This window comes from Lissotriton helveticus, chromosome 5_1 (assembly GCF_964261635.1).
Source record: "Lissotriton helveticus chromosome 5_1, aLisHel1.1, whole genome shotgun sequence".
Classification (NCBI taxonomy): Eukaryota; Metazoa; Chordata; class Amphibia; order Caudata; family Salamandridae; genus Lissotriton; species Lissotriton helveticus.
Window position 1 is genome coordinate 735,473,599 of NC_136065.1, and position 19,258 is coordinate 735,492,856.

At 43.6% G+C, this 19,258-nt stretch overlaps 1 protein-coding gene across 1 annotated transcript in view; it reads left to right on the forward strand.

Moving 5' to 3' along the window:
• PKD2L1 (polycystin 2 like 1, transient receptor potential cation channel) overlaps positions 1–19,258 on the forward strand; it is a 2,231,834-nt gene that overhangs the window by 469,861 nt on the left and 1,742,715 nt on the right. The window contains exon 4 of the mRNA XM_078641081.1: positions 11,688–11,941. Within this exon, the coding sequence (XP_078497207.1) occupies positions 11,688–11,941 (254 nt within the window). The remainder of the gene's footprint in view (positions 1–11,687; positions 11,942–19,258) is intronic.

Genomic DNA, 19,258 nt, shown 5'->3' on the forward strand with positions numbered 1-19,258 from the left:
ACAGTCTACCTTTATTGATACAATGCTCTCAGGACATGAGATTTGAAATATAGTAGATCGATGTAACTTAATCTGCTCATATTGACTTGATAATCTCACTAGTTAGTTGTGTTTACAATTAAGATCGTATAGCAGGGTCTAATACCCTATAGTTCAAAATGTAAAGTTACGGCTACACTTTGGGTCAGTAAATGACCTTAATAATGTGTTGCTTTTCTTTAAAAAATAAATATTAACAGTTGCTTCCCTTTTAAATAAACGAACACAACTGCCTATAGTTTGTATCATTGCTCTGTTTCCCTGGAAGAGCGATTCTTCCTCCTATTGCCAATTTCTGTTGGTTGCTTGGGGGAGGGGATTGGAGTGGGGACACTAGGGAAAGGGTATTGTGTGTTTCAATTCAATTCAATTTTAACTTTATTCGATCAGGACAAAGTTATGGCACTTTAAAATTGGTACAATGTACTTTTGCCTTTCTTTACGATAGTGACAACAAAAGAAGAGTATTTGGAGATCTGTTTGGGCAGAGGACTTGTCACAAAGGCAATTGATCAGGTCCAAATGGTTAAATGTTTTCGATGGTAACCCAAACATTAGTGGGATCAAATGTACCGAAACCAGACTAATATAAATTTGTGGTGCGGTATTGTAACCTCCTCTAGGTAGGGGAATCCACCTTCCCAAATAGGTAAATGTGGTTGGTAAACCAGAATAGGCTGCTTCCTGTGGTTATTCTCCCTACTAGTATACTGGGCTTTCAGCATAAAAGTGTCGACCTGTCTTTGCTTGGGCATTAAACTGCAAGACATCGGGTCTGTAAACAATACTTTCATCCCCATCTTTAGCAATTCTCGCTCGACGTAGATAATCCATCTGATTCTCTTATATTTGTCTAGGCTCAGGCAATCTTTTATTATACTCTGAGTTAAAGGGAGAGTTTTCCTTCACTAAATTGAGAACCACAGGAGCAAAGGAGCCAGTCTAATTGAATCCATAATATGTGGTAGGCTCAGCTCCATATGGAGTATATAATTAGATGCTGATTGGGGAAGGCAGACCAAGGATTTCAAAAACTTATCTTCAATGATTTGGAGTTGTTCGTGGTGGGCCAGACCCCAGACACCTGTTCCATATGTGGCCGCAGATTTTGTTTTAGCTTGATAAATCTGCTTAACAGTGGCCAAAGTTTTCATGCCCACCCTGGAGGTAAATGCTTTTATTGCTCCCAGACTCCTTTCCCTTTCCATGGCCCTTGCATCAATTAATCTAGCCCATGTTTGATTCTTGTCGAAGAGTACCCCAAGATAGGGAAAGGACTCAACAACCTCGATTTTCCCTGATTTTGTGTGGAGGTGTGATAGTTTTCCTCGAGCACCCCCCAGCAATAATCACAAATGATTTTGACTGGTTAACCTTCATGTCAAGAGTCCATGAAGGCGGCATAAGTGGTAATTAGGTGACGCAGCCCTATCCCTGTTCTGGCGATAAGGTCTGCGTCGTCCGCATACGTCAGAATTGAGAGCTGGATAGACTCAGGCACAGGGAGATCAGGCGTTACACCCAAAAGGGCGTTCCCCACGCCGCTCGTATAGATGGAAAATAAGAACGGTGCAAGGACACAGCCCTGTCTTACCTCCCTTAAGATCTTAAAAGGGCGGGTACATTCCCTGTTTTTTCCGTATCTAACCGATGCTGATGCCTCCGAGTACAGTTGCTGAATAAAGCCAATTACGGGAGGGTCGATCCCCATCTCTTCCATGATATACCAGAGCTTTGGGTGGGAAACGCAGTCAAATGCTTCTGAAAGATCCATAAATGCGAGATAGATTTTCCCACCCTTAGCCCTTGTAAATTTATCAATGATCAGTGAAAGATTGAGGCACTGATCTACAGTTCCTCTACCCTGTTGAAACCCATACTGGGCTTGCATTAATATATTATTATCATCTGCCCAAGTCTCTAGTCTAGCTAAAAGCAGACGACCCATGAGTTTCGCTGTAGTGTCTAGAAGGGAAATAGGCCTGTAATTTTTAGGGCTACTGTTGGACTTGGACCTTTTGGCAGGTTCACCCTGAAACTTTTTGCGTTCTCGTAGCCTTTTTCTGTAACCTGGTGTTGGTGATTTTAGACCTCTGAGCACTTTAGCACTGTGGTCCAGTGTAAAGGGCGTGCGCTCTCTGTGTATGTGTGGTGAGATGGACTTGCCCTCCCATAGGAATGCATGGGGGATATGAGTGTCCATGGTAATTCCTGGTATGAGAGGAGTGCAGGTGCGAGTTTAGTCTGTATGAACTTGTGAGGATAAATGCTGCGCAATGGTGTGTGCAGATTTATGGTGACTGGTGGAGAAATGCCACTTTTAGAAGTTGGCATTTCTGTGTACTGTGTGTCTGCCTGCCTGATGTGAATTGCATGTCTGGCTTGTGATTGACAGGAGCTGAGAGGTGTGGGTGGGTCCAGGAGCCAGGGGGAGTCTGCCCAGTAGTGAATAGGGATATCTGCATGTAGATGGGAGGGAGGAGTTGCACCTGGGACCTAAATAGGACTGGGCCTACCCTCCACAATGCTGGCACCGCCCCCTGTGGTGCGTCTGATCCCTGAGCCCCCACCTGACAAAGGAGAGAGGAGCTGAGCAAAACAAAGTGCTCCAAAGCTCCCCCTTAACCCTGTGCTGTGACACAAAGGGAAATGATGTATAAAAGTAGGGGCTGTGACCCCACAAGGGTGTGCAGTCCTGGTTCCTGATTTCTGGGGGCATGCTGCTGCTGGGGCCCAGGAGGACCTGCCAGGAGGACTGCCTCCCTGGGCCCAGCTATGCCCCTGGGACCTTTTTCTTCCTCTTTTAGCCTTAAGGATTTTAGGCTGATCATGCGCCTTGTGAGCGCTATATTTTTATTCTGGGCAAAGAAAAACGTGTGTGCTCTGCAGCACTGGGCTACCAGAGCACCCGGAGGGAATCCCAGCACGGGGATTCTCCTGCACATCGTGGCAAGCGGTGCCCACCCCGCACTTTGCCGCTTTCCACGGGAGCCTACCTGTCTGTTTTATGCCTCCTTACGCGGGTGCTCACCCCGCTCCTAGCATATCTAGACGGCGGGTGCCCACCCAGCTTTATCTTAATTTAAACTGGTTGGTGCCCACCTGGCAGTTTCGCTCATCTTGACTATTTAATTTCCTAGCGGGTGCCCACCCCGCTTCAAAGAGAGATCATCACCGCTGCCCCAGGCGAAAAGCGGAAGTCAGGCATGTCCTCCTGACTCGGGTGGAGCTATCACTGGAAGGATAAGCGCTGGAGAAGTTCGGCGGGGCTCCCGTGGTGAAGGGAGAGCCCCACATGTGCCGCGCTGACCGGAGGAGCCTGTAGCCCACGGTGTTGGAGGGGGCCCGAGGCACATTGTAGGTGCCTGCCACCACCGCATGAGTGAAAGCCCCCACCCGTCTGGCTGTAGGAAGCCTTCCCCCGCCACCCTGGAGAAGAGCCGGCAGCGATGGAGGACGACCGGCAAGAGAGAAGCTCCAAGCCGGTGAGTAAGGGCTCTCTCTAGGTTGTGGTGCGTATCAAGGTACAGCCTCGGTGCAACATTCCTGAGCGGCCCATGCCTGATAGGGGGCCGCTCCAACAACGGGGGCACATTGATGTTTAAGGGCCCCAGTGGGGGTCCCGAGGGCCAGAGGGGCCCGTTCTGTTCCCCAGGACATGGCCTATTTTTCTGAGTGGACCCGCCGTTGCGGGCCGCTCCAATGAGGTGGGCGTGTTTTGTCTAAAGCGCCAGTGCGCTCCACGATGGGGGCCACGTTTATTTACCAGCCCATGGGGGCCTGAGGGCACCGTAGTGCCAGGCCCCTATCTCCATTTACAGCTGCCCTACTTGCTAGAGGGCAGCGGCCACGCATTGGGGGCATGATGGTTGGAGAGCCTGTGTAACACCAACACGTGAGTTAGTGAAGCTTACATATGTGTTTACTAACGTGAATAACTCGAACAAATTTCTAAAATGGCTTTAAAACAGGAAATCTTTATTGCGCATGCGTCAACTGCATCTAAGCAGTATGACGAGCTGTCGCTTGGAGGGAAATTTTTGCTTGTGAGCAGAAGGTACTAATATGGAGTCTTGAAGACTCGCGTGTTTTACATCTGCTTGCTTGAAACTAAATCGAGTGATTTTACTAAAGCTAACGCGGGCAAAGAATTAATAAATAAATTGGGATAGAGTAGAGATGGATGGTATGCAATGAACTAAGCATATATACAATTGAGGGAGGGTTCAAGGGGCAGTTTAACGACCAAGGCACAGTAAATATCCCCCTAGTAAACTTATGAAAAAACAACGAATAACTGTGGGTCTTAAACAAAACTATGTGTGTAAAAGGCTGGCTATGTGTCTGCTTCAGGGATTACTTTGAAGACAAACTATTGGACAAATACCCATTATGAAAAATGTCCATCAGTTACACGATTCGTACCGCCCAGTACATCATTTGGTCTACTTCACAGTAGGTAGTCCATTGTCTGTCTCCATAAATCGAGAAAGGAGACGGATGTCTGGTGATTGTTATTGTACTTGTAACTGAAAGCAGTGCATAAGTGATTAGTGAAAAAAGGTGAGTGTGTTTGTAATAAAATTGGATGGTGCATGCAATACAACTTTATTCTGGAGTCATGCACCTCCAAAAATAAAAACAATAGAGTGCAAAAAAGTCAGATGGTTCAAACAAATAACTTCTGAATGGGTAATCTGGTCGACATGTTTCTGCGGACTTATAAAGGTCAGAATATGTACCTGCCGCTTCCTCAGGACCCATAAGCTTAATTGCTACCGCTTATATGTGAAAAAGAATTAAACAATTAACAATAGGACATTCGTGAACAATAATGCTAAATGTCACCTGTTCACTTACAGTTTTCCTCCTTAGGTATGGAAGTCAGATTATATAATCGCCAGAATGTCCACACATAGACAAAAAAATGAAATATGATAACACCATCATTAGTAAGGGCTATACTTAGACATTGCTATATTGTTAGCATATATGGTACAGTGACCTTAGTATGCGCTCCAATGCTCAAAGAAGTAACAAGGACTCACCTCAATTTGTGAGGGGAAAATGCCTCGCCTCACCTGGCAAACAGCTCAGGATTCTGAAGCACCGCTCTGTGTTACAGAAAATATTAGAAAGTTGTGACGAAAACACATGACTATTTATCAATGTAAAGCTCAATCCCAAAAGCACTCGCCTACTCGATGCGTGTGCTTAGGGGGACTATCTTGTGTCAGGTTGTTTCAATACAAGGCTGTTCATCAGCCAACTCGACTCTTAATTACTGTTATTTTTATCATTTGTTGTTCGTTTTCTTACACGCATTCTCATGTTTTTTATCGTTTTTAAAAAAAAAACTTTTTTTATTATAAAAGGTTTTTCACATTAGGCGTGGATGTAATGCCTATCGGTTAGGTACACATCGATTCATTCATACCTAATCCTCGTTATGCGAAACACTCAGTTCAGAGATGTGATCTCAGCGCAAGAGGCAGATATCTTTAAGATCCACTCACTGTGACCTGATAACTCAAGTCGCAGAATCAGTCTATAATTTACCAAACTTCCTATGTCTTATAATGGTATTGCTACTCCCAAGGTCCACACGGAAGACAAGATGCTTAGCGCGGTCATCTAGTCAATCCGAATTCCAGCTCATCCGATCAAGTATACCATCATTTGATATGTAGACAGCGCGCTTACATTCTGGGGTTAATCTTAATTATTTTCCCACCCATACACCCTTACCTCTCCGTCGGTACTTCCAACAGCCTGCCGGGCTGTTTGGGGAGGTGCCGCGGATCGAGCAGGGTACTTCCTTATTGTTTTTTACGCGACCACGATTGGACCGCCAGATTCTCATTAAACTACCATGGGTCATGGGAAATGTAGTTCGTAATAAGTCGTGCACTTCCTTATTGTTTTTAGCGCAACCACAGTTGGACCGACAGTTCTTCATTAAACTGCTATGACTCATGGGAAATGTAGTTTAAAATAAATCGTGTACTGTGATATGACGATCCTACCATTATAATGACTGTCTGTAATGTAAAATGATGTTGATATTTTCATACAAACCCACTAGGTCACTAGTTTAGTTAAAGGCAAGTAGACTACTTGCTTTTTATATTAATTCTTGCGCATTTACTTCGAGGTCGTGATGGAGTTAGACTTACTCCCCCATAATGTATCTAATGTTCAGGGACCTCAGACAAGGGTGCAACGTGGATCAGTAAATCTTAAGTCCACACTATCTTGTTCAAAAACTCCTGGCGTGGGTGAAAAGTGGATCATTAAATCTTAAGTCTACATTATCTTGTTAAGGACATCCTAGTGCTGTATGGGATACGTATGCAATGAAACCATTTATTTTTTACAGTAACATCTGTCTTTCTGACTTTATCACTAGTCAGTGGCGGCTGGTGACATTTGAAAGTGGTGAGGCATAAAACAATTGTCGTACAGCACTGTAGCTCCTCAGCCTAAAAACAGTTAATTTATCTTATGTGACAAAACTGGCATAAAGTATTTTATTTTGTGTTTATATTAACTTTAAATACCAGCTGTTTATTTTGTCTGTGCACGTGGTGCCCAATTAGATGCCATTTGCTTGCAATAAATAGAATGTAGAAAAATAACACTGCACCTGCTTGCGAAGGACAGACCTATTAGTAGCTTTGCCCGTGTGTACAAAGTATGTATGTCCTCAGCTGTCAAAAACTTTATAATTTTTGCATTTCAAAAAGGGGATTAGGGTCAGCCCAAACTGATCAACACCCCCTACTCAAGTCGAGCACCCTTGAGGTTGAGTATTTTCATCCCTGCTACACTCGTACAGGCGAGTCGTGTTTTATAAAGTAAGACATAAGAATAAATAGATGTTTGTATATTGCACGACCTGTCATCGAGCAACAGGGATGAAAAATAAAAATCTTGCACACCCTCCGCCCCTACCCCTGAGCATGCTCTGCCAAAAATGGGATCTATAAATAAGCAAACAAGGAGAGATATTTGTATATTGCAGTCGATTTTTATAGGGATTTTTCTACAGGATGCTGGGCCGTGATTAAACACTGATTTTGTGTAATTAGATTTCACTGGGACTATCCTACTTGCTGATGGCTTGGAGATTTCAGAACCAGGGAAGAAATACAACTGGGCATGGAAATTATTACTAAGCAGAGTGATATGAGGAGGAGAGAAGGGGGAGGGGCGGAGGGCATTTGTGGTGCGAAGTAAACAACACGGGCAATGACACGCACAAAATATTGGCAGTTCAGACCAAAGACAGGCAATGGAAAGTCCTTATTGGTACCCAATTACAAAATGGTGTTTTGGATATGCAGGCAGAAAATACTCACATATTCAAGAGTATAGAAAATTATAGGATACAAATATGTCTTTTTGCACGTGAATACGCAACATTTAAACTTACGCATTTCCAGAGTTCGTGCCGTTTGTGCGAGAAAAATAGTACTCACTCCTCGCCCTTTAATGTCACCCGTTGAAGTTTTCTGTCTAATGGCTTGATGTGATTTAACTAGTCTTGTGATAAGACTCTCTCACTCGCGCTCGCTTTGTCCATGTTGTCTGGCCTTGTGCTTGGAGGTGCATGCACAGAAGCCCTTCCTTACACAACTGGGTTAACGGTGGCTTGTTAATTTCCCCAAATCAAGGCAGGTCCAAGTCTATTTATCGGTAATCCAGGTCCAAGGCACATCCTGGCTGGGAGCCGGAGATCACAAGGGCCGGGGGCTGAGGACCAGAAGAGACGTTCAGACGATTGCTCCTTTCTTATTCATTTCCTCACTTCTGGCTGGGTCAGAATTCAAGACGTACGAGGTAAAGACCGCAGCGCATACTGTGCCCTCAGGTCTTCTGGCCAACTTGACAGGTTTAGCAGTTGCCACTGCCTTTTCAGCAAACTTCAGGACACAGATTTTGTGGTATTATCCTACTCTTTCAGGGAGGCTGCAGATTAAAAATGCATTTCCCACCGGTCGTGGACAGGCCTTTCTATTCTAGTCTCGGCGGGCAAGACGGGGGAGGTCCGTACGCACAGGAGGGGTAGGGGGAGGGTGGAGCGGGACAGTAATGTAAATAAAATTGAAAACTTACCTTCATTCCACTGCTTCCTCCAGCTCACGCGTGCCACCACCTCAGCTCCTGCTGCTCCCGGACGGACCCGCGTTTACCAGGCAGGCACCCTCCAGCTCCCCTAAGCCAATCACAACGCTGCAATGGCAGCGTTGTGATTGGTGCGGCCGGCCCCCAGCCGGGCGCCTGTAGGCCAGGGAGTCATTTTCTCTATGTAGGCTGCATGCAGCCTACATAGAGAAAAAGAGAGAGTGCCCAACTGCGCATGACAGGGTTAGTCGGCCCTGGGGCCGAACAAACAGTCAGCACTAAAGACAGTGGGCTAGCCACGCCTTCGCTGCAATCCAGCAGGAATGCCCACCCGCCCTCCCCAAACCAGGCACTCCGAGCACTTCTGCTTTCTCGCCGTGCAAGAAGCAGAAACATGAAATGGTAGTTGTACCATTTCATGTTTCTGCTTCCCGCACTGCGAGAAAGCAGTGGGGCGATACCCCCGCGCCCCAATGGAGCAGCCGCCACTGTCACTAGTGCACATTTGGGCCTCTCGTGTATGACTGGAGTGAGCTGAGCCATGTGAAATTTGTGCATGGGCACCAAAAATCAACCCGGAAGTAAGACACAAGGGTCGGGAAGAGTACAAGGATGAAGAGTGTTTGAGCCTGAGAACCAGCAGTGAAAAGCTTAATGAATGAGTTGACATGCTAGACTGTTTTACAATTGTTGCAGATGAAATGTGAATGTGGGTGGGAAAATAAAGAATGAATAAAAATTAAGGGGATGGGTTTATGAACAATGGTCTGATAGAATAAAGTGGCATATAAGCATGGTGTGATGATCTTCCCTCCTTGCCTGACCAATCAGATTTAGTATTTTTACGATATTGAAACATTAATGGGTGGTATATTTCAGAACGAAAGGTATCATTGAGATAGTTTTATTTAGTTAGAGAGAGAGAAGAAGTCAGAGACATCAATGCTGAGATGCTGTAAGCTGTGGGTGTTGACTGAGCAGCGAGAGATGCTGATGAAGAATCGAATGCAGAGCCTGATATCCTAAATTATTAGGATTAGAGAGAAGATTGCAGAAGAATCTCGAGGAGGAAGAGAGTGTCAGAGAAGGGTGTGACGCAGTCGTCGGTATTCTGAAGAGGTCATCTATCATGTCCTGATTCCTGTCCTGAAGCCTTTTATCGCCTGATCTTTCCAGGGGGATCCTTACCAGCCCTTTGGCCAGGGGGTTGGTCTTCACACCATCCTTGGTAATTATAATTTTGTGCTACTTGCAGATGTTCTTTTCTCTCTGTCCTCTCCCTTTCTGAGCATTGATCATTGCGTGAATCCAAAGTATGTGTTAAATTGAATTTTCTTTCCTATGAATGACAGTGACTGCACTGTGTATTTGAGATGGTTCACGTGCATTTGAAATGTAGATAAAGATTTAAACCTTTCCCGTGTCTGTGGTTATTTACATTTTGTAAAGAATAAGTGAATGTATGTAATTTCACCATCAACTAGTTCAACTAATGGTCCATTGACCAGAGGAAAGAACTTTTTTATCAAGTGAAAGATTAGTCAGGAATAGTGAAGAACTAATATTGAAAAAGTGTGAAGAGAAATTTATATAAACTTTAACTCCAGCGGTTTACTCAACTAAGTGTGTGTGTGTTTATGGGCCCAGGTGAATAGATGGTATTGGATTATCTGTTGTTGGTGCGCCTCAGGATCAGGCTCACCCTCCTTTTTGTGCCTCAGTGGCTTTATTTTTTTTCACAGGTCTGTGCAGATGGTGCTTCCTGTTTTTTCACCTGAGCCTCTTACTGTAGGGTAGTCTCTATTCCCTCTCTTGGTTGTGTAGGAGGTGTTGTTGGTTTAGTTGCCCCTGATTGTGCCATTCTGTAATGAGGACTGCCTATTGTCCCATTTGTTCCTGGCAGGTTTTGCTTGAGGCTCTCCACTTCTACCCTTTGTCATTGGTTCTCATTGGCTTTTCTGGTAGTTTGAGAATCGCGGTCCATGGTGGTTGTGTCCTGTTTCTGGGCCTTCTGAGAGGTCGGTGGTTGTGTCTTGGGCCACTTTTAGGGGTGTGTCCATGGTGGCTGTTTGTGTTGCTGCCTCTTAGTCTACTCTTCATGCCTTTATTGGGCTTTATGGGCTGGACGTTGGGGTTGGTACCTCTGTTTTCTTTTGCTGAACAATCAATGCTGGGTGCTGTTGTGCCTAGCAGTCCCTGGTTGTATACTTCTTTGTGGTGTTTATTACACAGGGTGTTGCAATCTCTTGTTGGTGTTGTCATTCTTTTGCCATTCATGAATCTGATGCTTGCTTTGGTATCTGCTCATGCGTTATTACTGTGGCGAGGAAGACAGCTGAGGAGGTAATGCTAAGGTTACTACATTATTCGGAGTCCTAGTCTTCCTCGCCACTGAATAGTTATCCATCCCTCCCTGTCCTGTTGTGCTGGGCTTCATGTATTTCTGTGACTTCGGGTGCAGGTTGTTCTGGGGGGTGGTTTCTCCTTTTATGTGATTGGTGGATGTAGGAGGTGGCCATATTGGAGGGATGGAAGGCTAGTATGCTGACTTTTACTTTGAAGTTTCTGTGGGTGGCTAAAGCGAATGCGTCAATTACTGTGACAAGGAAAACTAGGACTCGGCATAATGAAGATTACCTGTAAGTAACCAGGGCATTCAATTTCACCATCTGCGGGCCACTAAACAATACTTTTGCGACCTTTCTCTCTCTTGTTTTTTTCTTTTTCATAGTGAGCACTGGTTCCTTCTCTTCTATGAAGACTGGAAGCCAAACAAGGACTTGGTCACTCTACTCATCATCCAGTCAGGATGATGGGACTATAGGACAGGAGACACATTCTGAAAACTCTCCACTGGTTTTCTGTTTACGAACAATGAAACTCAAAGTCCTGAACTCATTCATAAAGCTTTATAGAAAAATTATCCAAAACATGTTTCTGAGCAGGAAACTCCTCCGTACAGTGTGAAATGGCTTTACTTTTCAATGTGAAGATGTTGTTCCTTTCTTCCTTCTAATCCACTACAGCCAGTGCAGGTAATTTGTAGTCAGAGGTCCGCCTCTCCTGTGTCACACTGCTTTGACGCCAAATGCCTGTATTGCATTGGTTTATAAAATATGAGTTTTAATTAATGCACTTGGCTAGATTTCTAAATTCCTTGGCTTCCCGTTCCCCATTCTCTTTAGCAGATTTAAACTCCGGCCAATGTTATCTAAAATGGTAAAACTTACACAATGGGCCAAGCTAAAACCAGTTATAATGTAATGTTTATTTATTTGTAACGCCTATTCATTTCAATGCGCTTTGTTAAGTTGAAAGCAAAAAAATAGGTTTGTGTCCTTCTAGATAAGGGATAACACACGAATCATGAAGTAGAGTTTTAACATCGTTGTAGCTGCATATTTCAAACACAGGATGTAAAGTATCACGTACAATTTTAATTACGACTGTACTGACAAAATGTCACATTAAAAATGAATACATTCTTAAAATTAACTCAGATTTTTGGTCTCTTGTTTCAGTTTGCACAAGGTCCCCTGCTGGACGGACTTTATTGGACAAAGTGGTACAACAATCAATCTTTGGACCAGAGCACCCAGTCGTTCATCTTCTATGAGAATTTATTGCTCGGTGTTCCCCGAATTCGGCAACTCAAAGTCCAAAATAACTCTTGCGTTGTGCACACAGATTTCAGGGATGATATTTCTGGATGTTATGATGTGTATTCTAAAGAAAAAGAGGACACAAACATATTTGGACTACTAAATGGGACAGCGTAAGTCCATTACTATTTTTATTTTTTCACTGGCATGGCATTTAAAAATGTACATTCTGGTTTTGATTAATTAACACCGAACCTTGCGTAAACCCCTTTTTACACACGGGGGAATGACGAGTTTGGCTGTATTTAATGCTTCCTATAATTATCGGATGCATTAAATACCAGGGGCCTTATTTATGAAGGCCTTGCGCCGCCGGTGCGTCACATTTTCCCATTTTAAAAGTGGCGCACCGGCGGCGCAAGGCCTTCATAAATAAGGCCCCAGGGGCCTCATTTGTGAAAAGTGACGCATCGCTGCGTGAAAACAGCGATGCGTCACTTTTCACTGCGCCCTCCTTGCACCACCAATGATGCAGCATATTTACAGTATGACGCATCATTGCGCAAGGAGTTACAGATACGTCAGTATTTCTGACGTATCTGTAAGCGCAAAAGTGACGCATTGCTGGAGTGTGTCAAAAAAGTGACGCAACTCCAGCAATGCGTCCTTTCACATGGGGAAAGCCCCATGTGAAAGGGCTTGCGTCAGTCTTACGCCTGCTGTGAGGCAGGCGCAAAATTTTGACGCTACAGCGTCCTAAAAGTGACGCAGTGAAATCTCATAGATTTCACTGCGTCACTATTACGAGGCTTTTTACGGGTGAACGCCCCCTCTGCATACATTATACCTGGCGCAGGTATAATGTGGCGCAGGGGTTTACAAAGTGACGCATCTACCTAGATTCGTCACTTTGTAAATATGGAGCAACAAGGTACATTTTTTACTCCGCTGGTGCGTCACTTTTTTTGACGCACCAGCGCGGTAAAAGTGACGCAAGGGCTCATAAATAAGCCCCCTGAGCTGTTGTTATATCTTGACAGGTCCATATTGCCAAAATTTAACAGCGGAAATTGAACTGTCTTTAACTTACCATTTGGATTTTGGGGTATATATTCACCACTGAAGTGGCGGAGTGAGCAGTTAGCCGTCATGGCTTAACGCCTCACTCCCCCGATTGAAAAACGCAAAGCTGCACCATATTTACGAGAATATGGTGCAGTCTTGCGTTTCCCCCTTCACTGGTGCTACACTTAGCAGTGTAGCGCAGGCACCCTTGCACCATAGTGCAAGGGTGTCTGTGTGCAGGGGAAAGATTGGTTATATACAGGAAGGTCTCCCTTTCTGTACAAAAACAATCTTTAAATGCCATTTTGTCACTTCTATGTGCGCTGCGTAATGCAGCAATCATGGAAGTCACCAAATGGCATTTTTATTAACCCTTTCCGTGCTGATGACGGATCCGCTCCGTCATCAGCCACGGTGGCGCTGTGCTGATGACGGAGCGGTTCCGTCATGCCCGCCCAACGCGCCTGCGCGGCGCTGATTTCGCGCCTGCGCGGCGCGTTCTATTAAGGGGCGGGGCCATGACGGAACCGCTCCGTCATGAGCACAGCTCAACCGCGGCTGGTGACGGAGCGGTTCCGTCACCAGCATGGGCGCGCCGCGCAGTCCCCCTCCCCCTTAGCGCTGCAGCGGAATAGCCGCCGCAGCGATGAGGGTAAAGGACTGTTTATGTGCAGGAAGAGTCACCCTTCTACACATAAACAATCCAAGGCGTTTTACTTTTTCCATGTGTGCTGCACAAGGCAGCACACATGGAAAAAGCAAAAACGAGGAGAAATAAAGCATTTCTCCTTGATTCGCTAACTTAAGACCAGGTTTTTCCTGGTCTTAATTTTGCCACTGCAACCTATTTATGCTGCCCTTGTAAATAAGAAATGGGTGTTGTGGTGGAACGCCCACCGCAACACCTACTGCCCACCCCTTTCACGCTAAGCACAGCGGGAAAGAGGGCCTTATTTACAAGACAGTGTTAAGCCACGTTAAGTGGCTTTTAACGCTGCCTTGTAAATAAGGTGAGGCCCCTATTGCCACCACAACATCACTGAAACTGATGTTGTGGTGGCGATAGTGGCTTGTAAATATGCACCTTGGTGTTTTAAACACCCAAAATCTACGATATTCATCACAAACTTGTGATAGTTATTTACCACATATGATAAATAATATGCCCCGTGGTATCGTTATTTATCATGTGTGATAAATAACACCTTAAGTAAGGAGTGGCGAAACAGAATTTACACTAATTGAAAACTATTTTTGAAATATAGGAGCAGATTTACCATTATTTCACGTAACTTTAAAGCAAGGCAACATGCTGCACTGGGTTGCGTGAAAGTAAGCGAGCAGAAATGCTCCATATTTACAAAGATGTGAAGCATTTCTGCTCTCTCCTTGACCTGGTGCACTGTGTGCTGCTTGGCACCAATGCAGGCACCATTGCACCACAGTGCAGGGGTGCCTATGTCAAGCGTAAGATTGATTTTGTGGATAAAACAACACCTTCCTGCACAAAAACAATGCTTAGAGGCACATTCCACTTTCTAAGTGGGCTTCAGAATGCGGCACACTTGGAAAGAGGAAATAATGAAGATAAATAAAGATATTTCCCCCTGTTACGCCTCTGTCGGGTAGGCTCACCATTTTGGCGCAAACCCAGGTTTACAAGTCTTTGTATATCTTGGTTTGCGTCAAACTATATGGGAGGATGCATGGGAACGCCCATGCTCCATCCACGTAACACCTAAACACAAGTACTTTGTACTTACTCAACCATGCTATGCCACATAAAGTGGCTTTGTGTGGCTTAGTAATTCCCAGTTATTGCATTGCCTTGCTACTACCTATGTCACACAAGGACAAAACTAGTTTTTTGTAAATCTGCTCCAGAATGTTTGGGTCAGCTGATGCTTTTGTCGGAAGGCTGTAATGATGGTGTGTTTCAGGGAGCCAGGTACTGCGCAAGAGACAAGGGAGGCTGAGAAAGTAAGTTTGTGTCAGCAACTATGTGGAAGAATTTTGTGAGAGAAGCAGGGAGCACAGTTCCATATGAGATTTGAATGCTTTTTATTTGGCCTCCCGATGAATAGTCTTGTCTCGATTTTCTATTCTTGGTTGGTTTATTTTTGCCAGAATTGTTAATATTATTGGATTACAATATGTGGTAATGTTTTTTCTTTGAATGGATTATTGTGGGAACCTTCACATGAGTGTTTTGAGAGAAAGAAGATACTATTTTCTTAAGGCTAAGTATTTTTAAGTTGATATTAGTTCAAAGAATATTTTGAGAAGTTAAAATATAGGCAGTGTCTCATTTTAAATTTGCAATAGCAACATCTGGTGATAAACAGTGCAAAGACTGACTCATAAAACAATACCCTACAAAAAAGTATTCAGAAAAAAATCCAGCACCTCAAATACCACCTCCCTCTCCAACCATGGATCTTGAGTATCTACTTAAAGTGAAATAGATAAAGGCTGAATTCGACTTTTTTGCCAATGGTGTCAAACAGACCCAGATGTTGGAACCTGAAACAATTCACATTGTAACATGCCAAAAAAAGGAAATTAGGTACATTTTATTAACAGTCTCTAATTCATAAGCAATATTGCCAAGTAATCTCGAACAGCCTAGTATCAACTGTCTATTCTCCACAGAAAAATATATTGTCATTCGAAATAAGACTTAAGAACAACAATACAATAATTTGTTTTGTCATCTCCCACCTGGACAGTGGTTATATGCATCTCGCCACCTTTCCCAAATTCAGCTGGATTTCACTGACGAGTATACTGAACATTAGTACCTTTTCCCAGCATGGTTTGAAGAAGTACATCTGCATCACCCTAACCTGATGGAATAATTGGCTACTCCTATTGAGGAGTAATATTTTCATGATGTGATGTGCTAGCATCAAGTGAGTAACAACCATCTCAACACCATACCTGTCTGAAAAGATTCACCATGTGAGGAGGCAGGTTTGACATAGTAATCCAAAACATAGGTCCTCATTAAGGTGGTGGTCGGACAAGTGTCCGACCTCCATCGTATCGGGATGAGATCGCCTTGCAAGTAGTCGGTGGCTCCGCCCTCCTTCTTACAATGCAACCGACCTGAAGGCGATCAGAAACATGCCTTTTTTCAATTGCGTCATGCTGTGGGACCAGAAAAGGGCCACAGCACAAGCCACAATTGAAAAGAGCATTTTTTCGAACATCCATGCACCATGTGCCAGGCATCATGTGGTGCCTGATACAGGGGACAGGGATGTTGGGGGGAGATACCACATGTGGTTCCCTGGCCCCATAGCTGAGGCTCATGGGGGACAGGCGCCCTGCTAGGGGCCCCTAAAGTCCTTTCCGACTACCTTTACATGGCGGTTGGACCCCCATGTAAAGGCAGAGGAAAAGGAACATAGTAATCTCTATGGTGGTGCCTCCATAGGCACTGCCCCCATTGTAGGGATTACTCTTCAGCTGACGCTCTGACGGGCTGCTTGAGCCTGTCTGAGGCTTCAGTAGGGCCCTCCACCTGCTGTACTCTGACAGACTGACACATTATGTGGCAGTCGGACTGCAGTCTCAGATTTCAGATGGACCACCACTGATGGCCTGTCGGTGGCGATTTGCTAGACATCCTATTCGGGCCCATTGTCAGACAGTCACAAGAAGAATATGATTTCAGCACTTTAAGTGAGTCATACTGTGAATTTTGTAGCCTACACCGATCTTTAACCGTCTCTTAGTTAGGAGCTCATCAGCTGAGACAGGAGTTCTTTTGGGACAGGAATGCCCACTGTTTGCTAAACCAACAAGCACCCCTGCCCCGTGTCACCATAATGCATGTGAAACTGGTATCCTGTTTTTCTTTTGGCCTAGCATGCACAAAGTTCAGTTTGCACAGTGAGGCCGAGGCTCAGAAGAGGCAGAAAAAAAGTGTTCCCTAGTAGACCCAAAACTTCAGTCTTTGCCATTTGGAACATGTATTGTGAATGGTAGTACCAACATATCATTTTGGAGCCCATCGTATTGGAGAGGCTTTTTAATTTGTTCAAAGTAAGAACACAATTTCTACAGGTCCAGTTGTTTAAGGTTCTGGTTCCATGTCATGCCAAGACCCTGACCTGGTGTCCCTGAGTGTATGTCAAGTCCATGTGTTTGAATGGTGAATGGTAGGAGTACTCTAATTGTTTTGCGACTGTGTTAATATTGAAGCCAATCCGATACATTTTAGACTGCATCTGGTTCAACATGGCGCACAATGAAGATTGTGATACAGTCTGCATTCCTGAGCTGTAAGTGCAACTCAAAACACTGAAGTATGGAGGGATGAGGACAGGGTTGCCTTTAGATAGTTTATGGTAACCTATTTAGCATGGGATGGGATTACTGGCTAGTCCTTCCTGAGCACTGCCAGTTGGTTGATGGTGGGGTAATATGGGTGAGTCAACAGATTCAATTGTTAAAGGAAGGGAATATTGTGGGCAAGGTCTAGTCCTTTTGTCTTACCTTGAGTGGCTCATCCAGGATGGCTGATGAAAGTCAGATGCAGTGTTGTGTGACAGGGCTTTCTTGGTAGTACATATGTGTCACATACAAGCCAGGGCTTATTGTATGCCAGCATAAACACACTAATTCCTTAAAGTATGCATGTGACAAGTTTAGGGCCTGGAAGCTAAATAATTGTTTGGATGGTAATGCTAGCTGATTTGTTTGAGCACCATATTTTATTCAAAAGTTCATTTTGACATTATCAATCAATCAATAGCCTTTATTCAGCTAAAATGGCCATTAAAGTACAAAAAATAAATATAAACAATATAGAAACAATATAAAATATAATCAATACAATAACGACAATCACGCAATCAATATAGTTTAAAACATATATTACTGGCTGATTATTCTTGTCAACTACCTGCTCTGTGTAATTTCTTAGTATTTAAAGCGGACCTGACATAATGAATCATTGCTTAGTAGGGTTTTTTAACCTCCAGCAAGATATCATACCAATTTAATATTTTGGCGGCGCATAAAATTGGAGCTAAAAAACGTTTTGATAAATACTATACATGGTGCAAAATAGCAGAAAGTGAGAAGTATTTTTTTTAAGAGAAATTGTCACAGGGTCATTCAGGAAGGTTTATGAATCAAGTTCCCTGCTTGGCAAATGCAAGCAGAACGGGCAAGGTGTTAAATCAAAAACACTAAGGAATCCCCTAAAGGAGGAAATGTATACATAGCACTTTGTTTAAGGGAAAGCCTTATACAATATATCAGGTCTCCTTATTATCATATGTATTGAATAGCAATTCAACAATTGATTATATCAGATGCAGGGCGTACTTCTGAATGTAAAAATATGAAGTACAATTTCTTAATTACAAATAGATATTAAACAAAAAAAGGTAAATTAATTGCCAAGAAAGGGTTAAAAAACACACTAAATAATTAAATCACACTTTCCCGTTGTAAAACCCAAACAATAGCATAAATTCCAAATGGTAATTCGAGGTATCACGGTGATCACCCAATAATAAAGGCCACTTTATAAGAAGAAAAACGTCTTTAAAGCCAGGGATTTGCAAATCTTTAGAATTAAGTTATCATGGGGATCACAGTGTTGATGTTTTGGTCTCCAGTTGTCAGGTGAATGCATAAGATCATCCTCAGGACAAAGTGTCAGATTTTTTTAACAATTATGTAGACCCTTGTCAAATGACACCTGACAGAATGATTCATAATAAAAACACAAATAACGTCTAAAAAACATTAAGTGAAAAAGATAATGAAGTACACCACTAATGAAACCATGATGTAGATCAAAGGCACACAGTGTAGAGCAAGAACAAATCCGAGCAATAATCACCCAAACAAACAAAACCTGTGAAAAAACTGAGTTAAAAAACCATCAATACGCTACTCACAATGAACATGCAAAGGGTTGTATTAAATATTATATAGGATCCAAAAGATATTGCTCACAATAAATATGCCACTGAAAATAATCCTGGGAGGAAATCAATTGCAATCCTTATAATCCAGGCTAAAAGATCGGAAAGGGGGGACAACATCTACCTTTCAATAGACAACAAAGAAAATACTCAAATGGAATATTGAATTAGTGAACCTGAAATTAGAACCCAACCAGAAGTAATAAAACCACTTAAACAAGTAAAGGGTGAAGCTTGTATCACAAGCTTGCCACCATAACACTGCAACAAGGCGCTACTCCTTCATATAGATGGAATCGCGTGGGGAGAGATGCAAGCGTTACTAAACTCAGACACCAATGCTGCATATACAGCCAGAGTGTCTAATGGGCACATGCAGTTCGGAAGCCATGTTAGGCACAAAACACCTCAGTTTCAGCGGCTATATTGAAAGAGGTATAACGTGTGTAAAAAATGTGTATAATCTGCTTTTGAAGT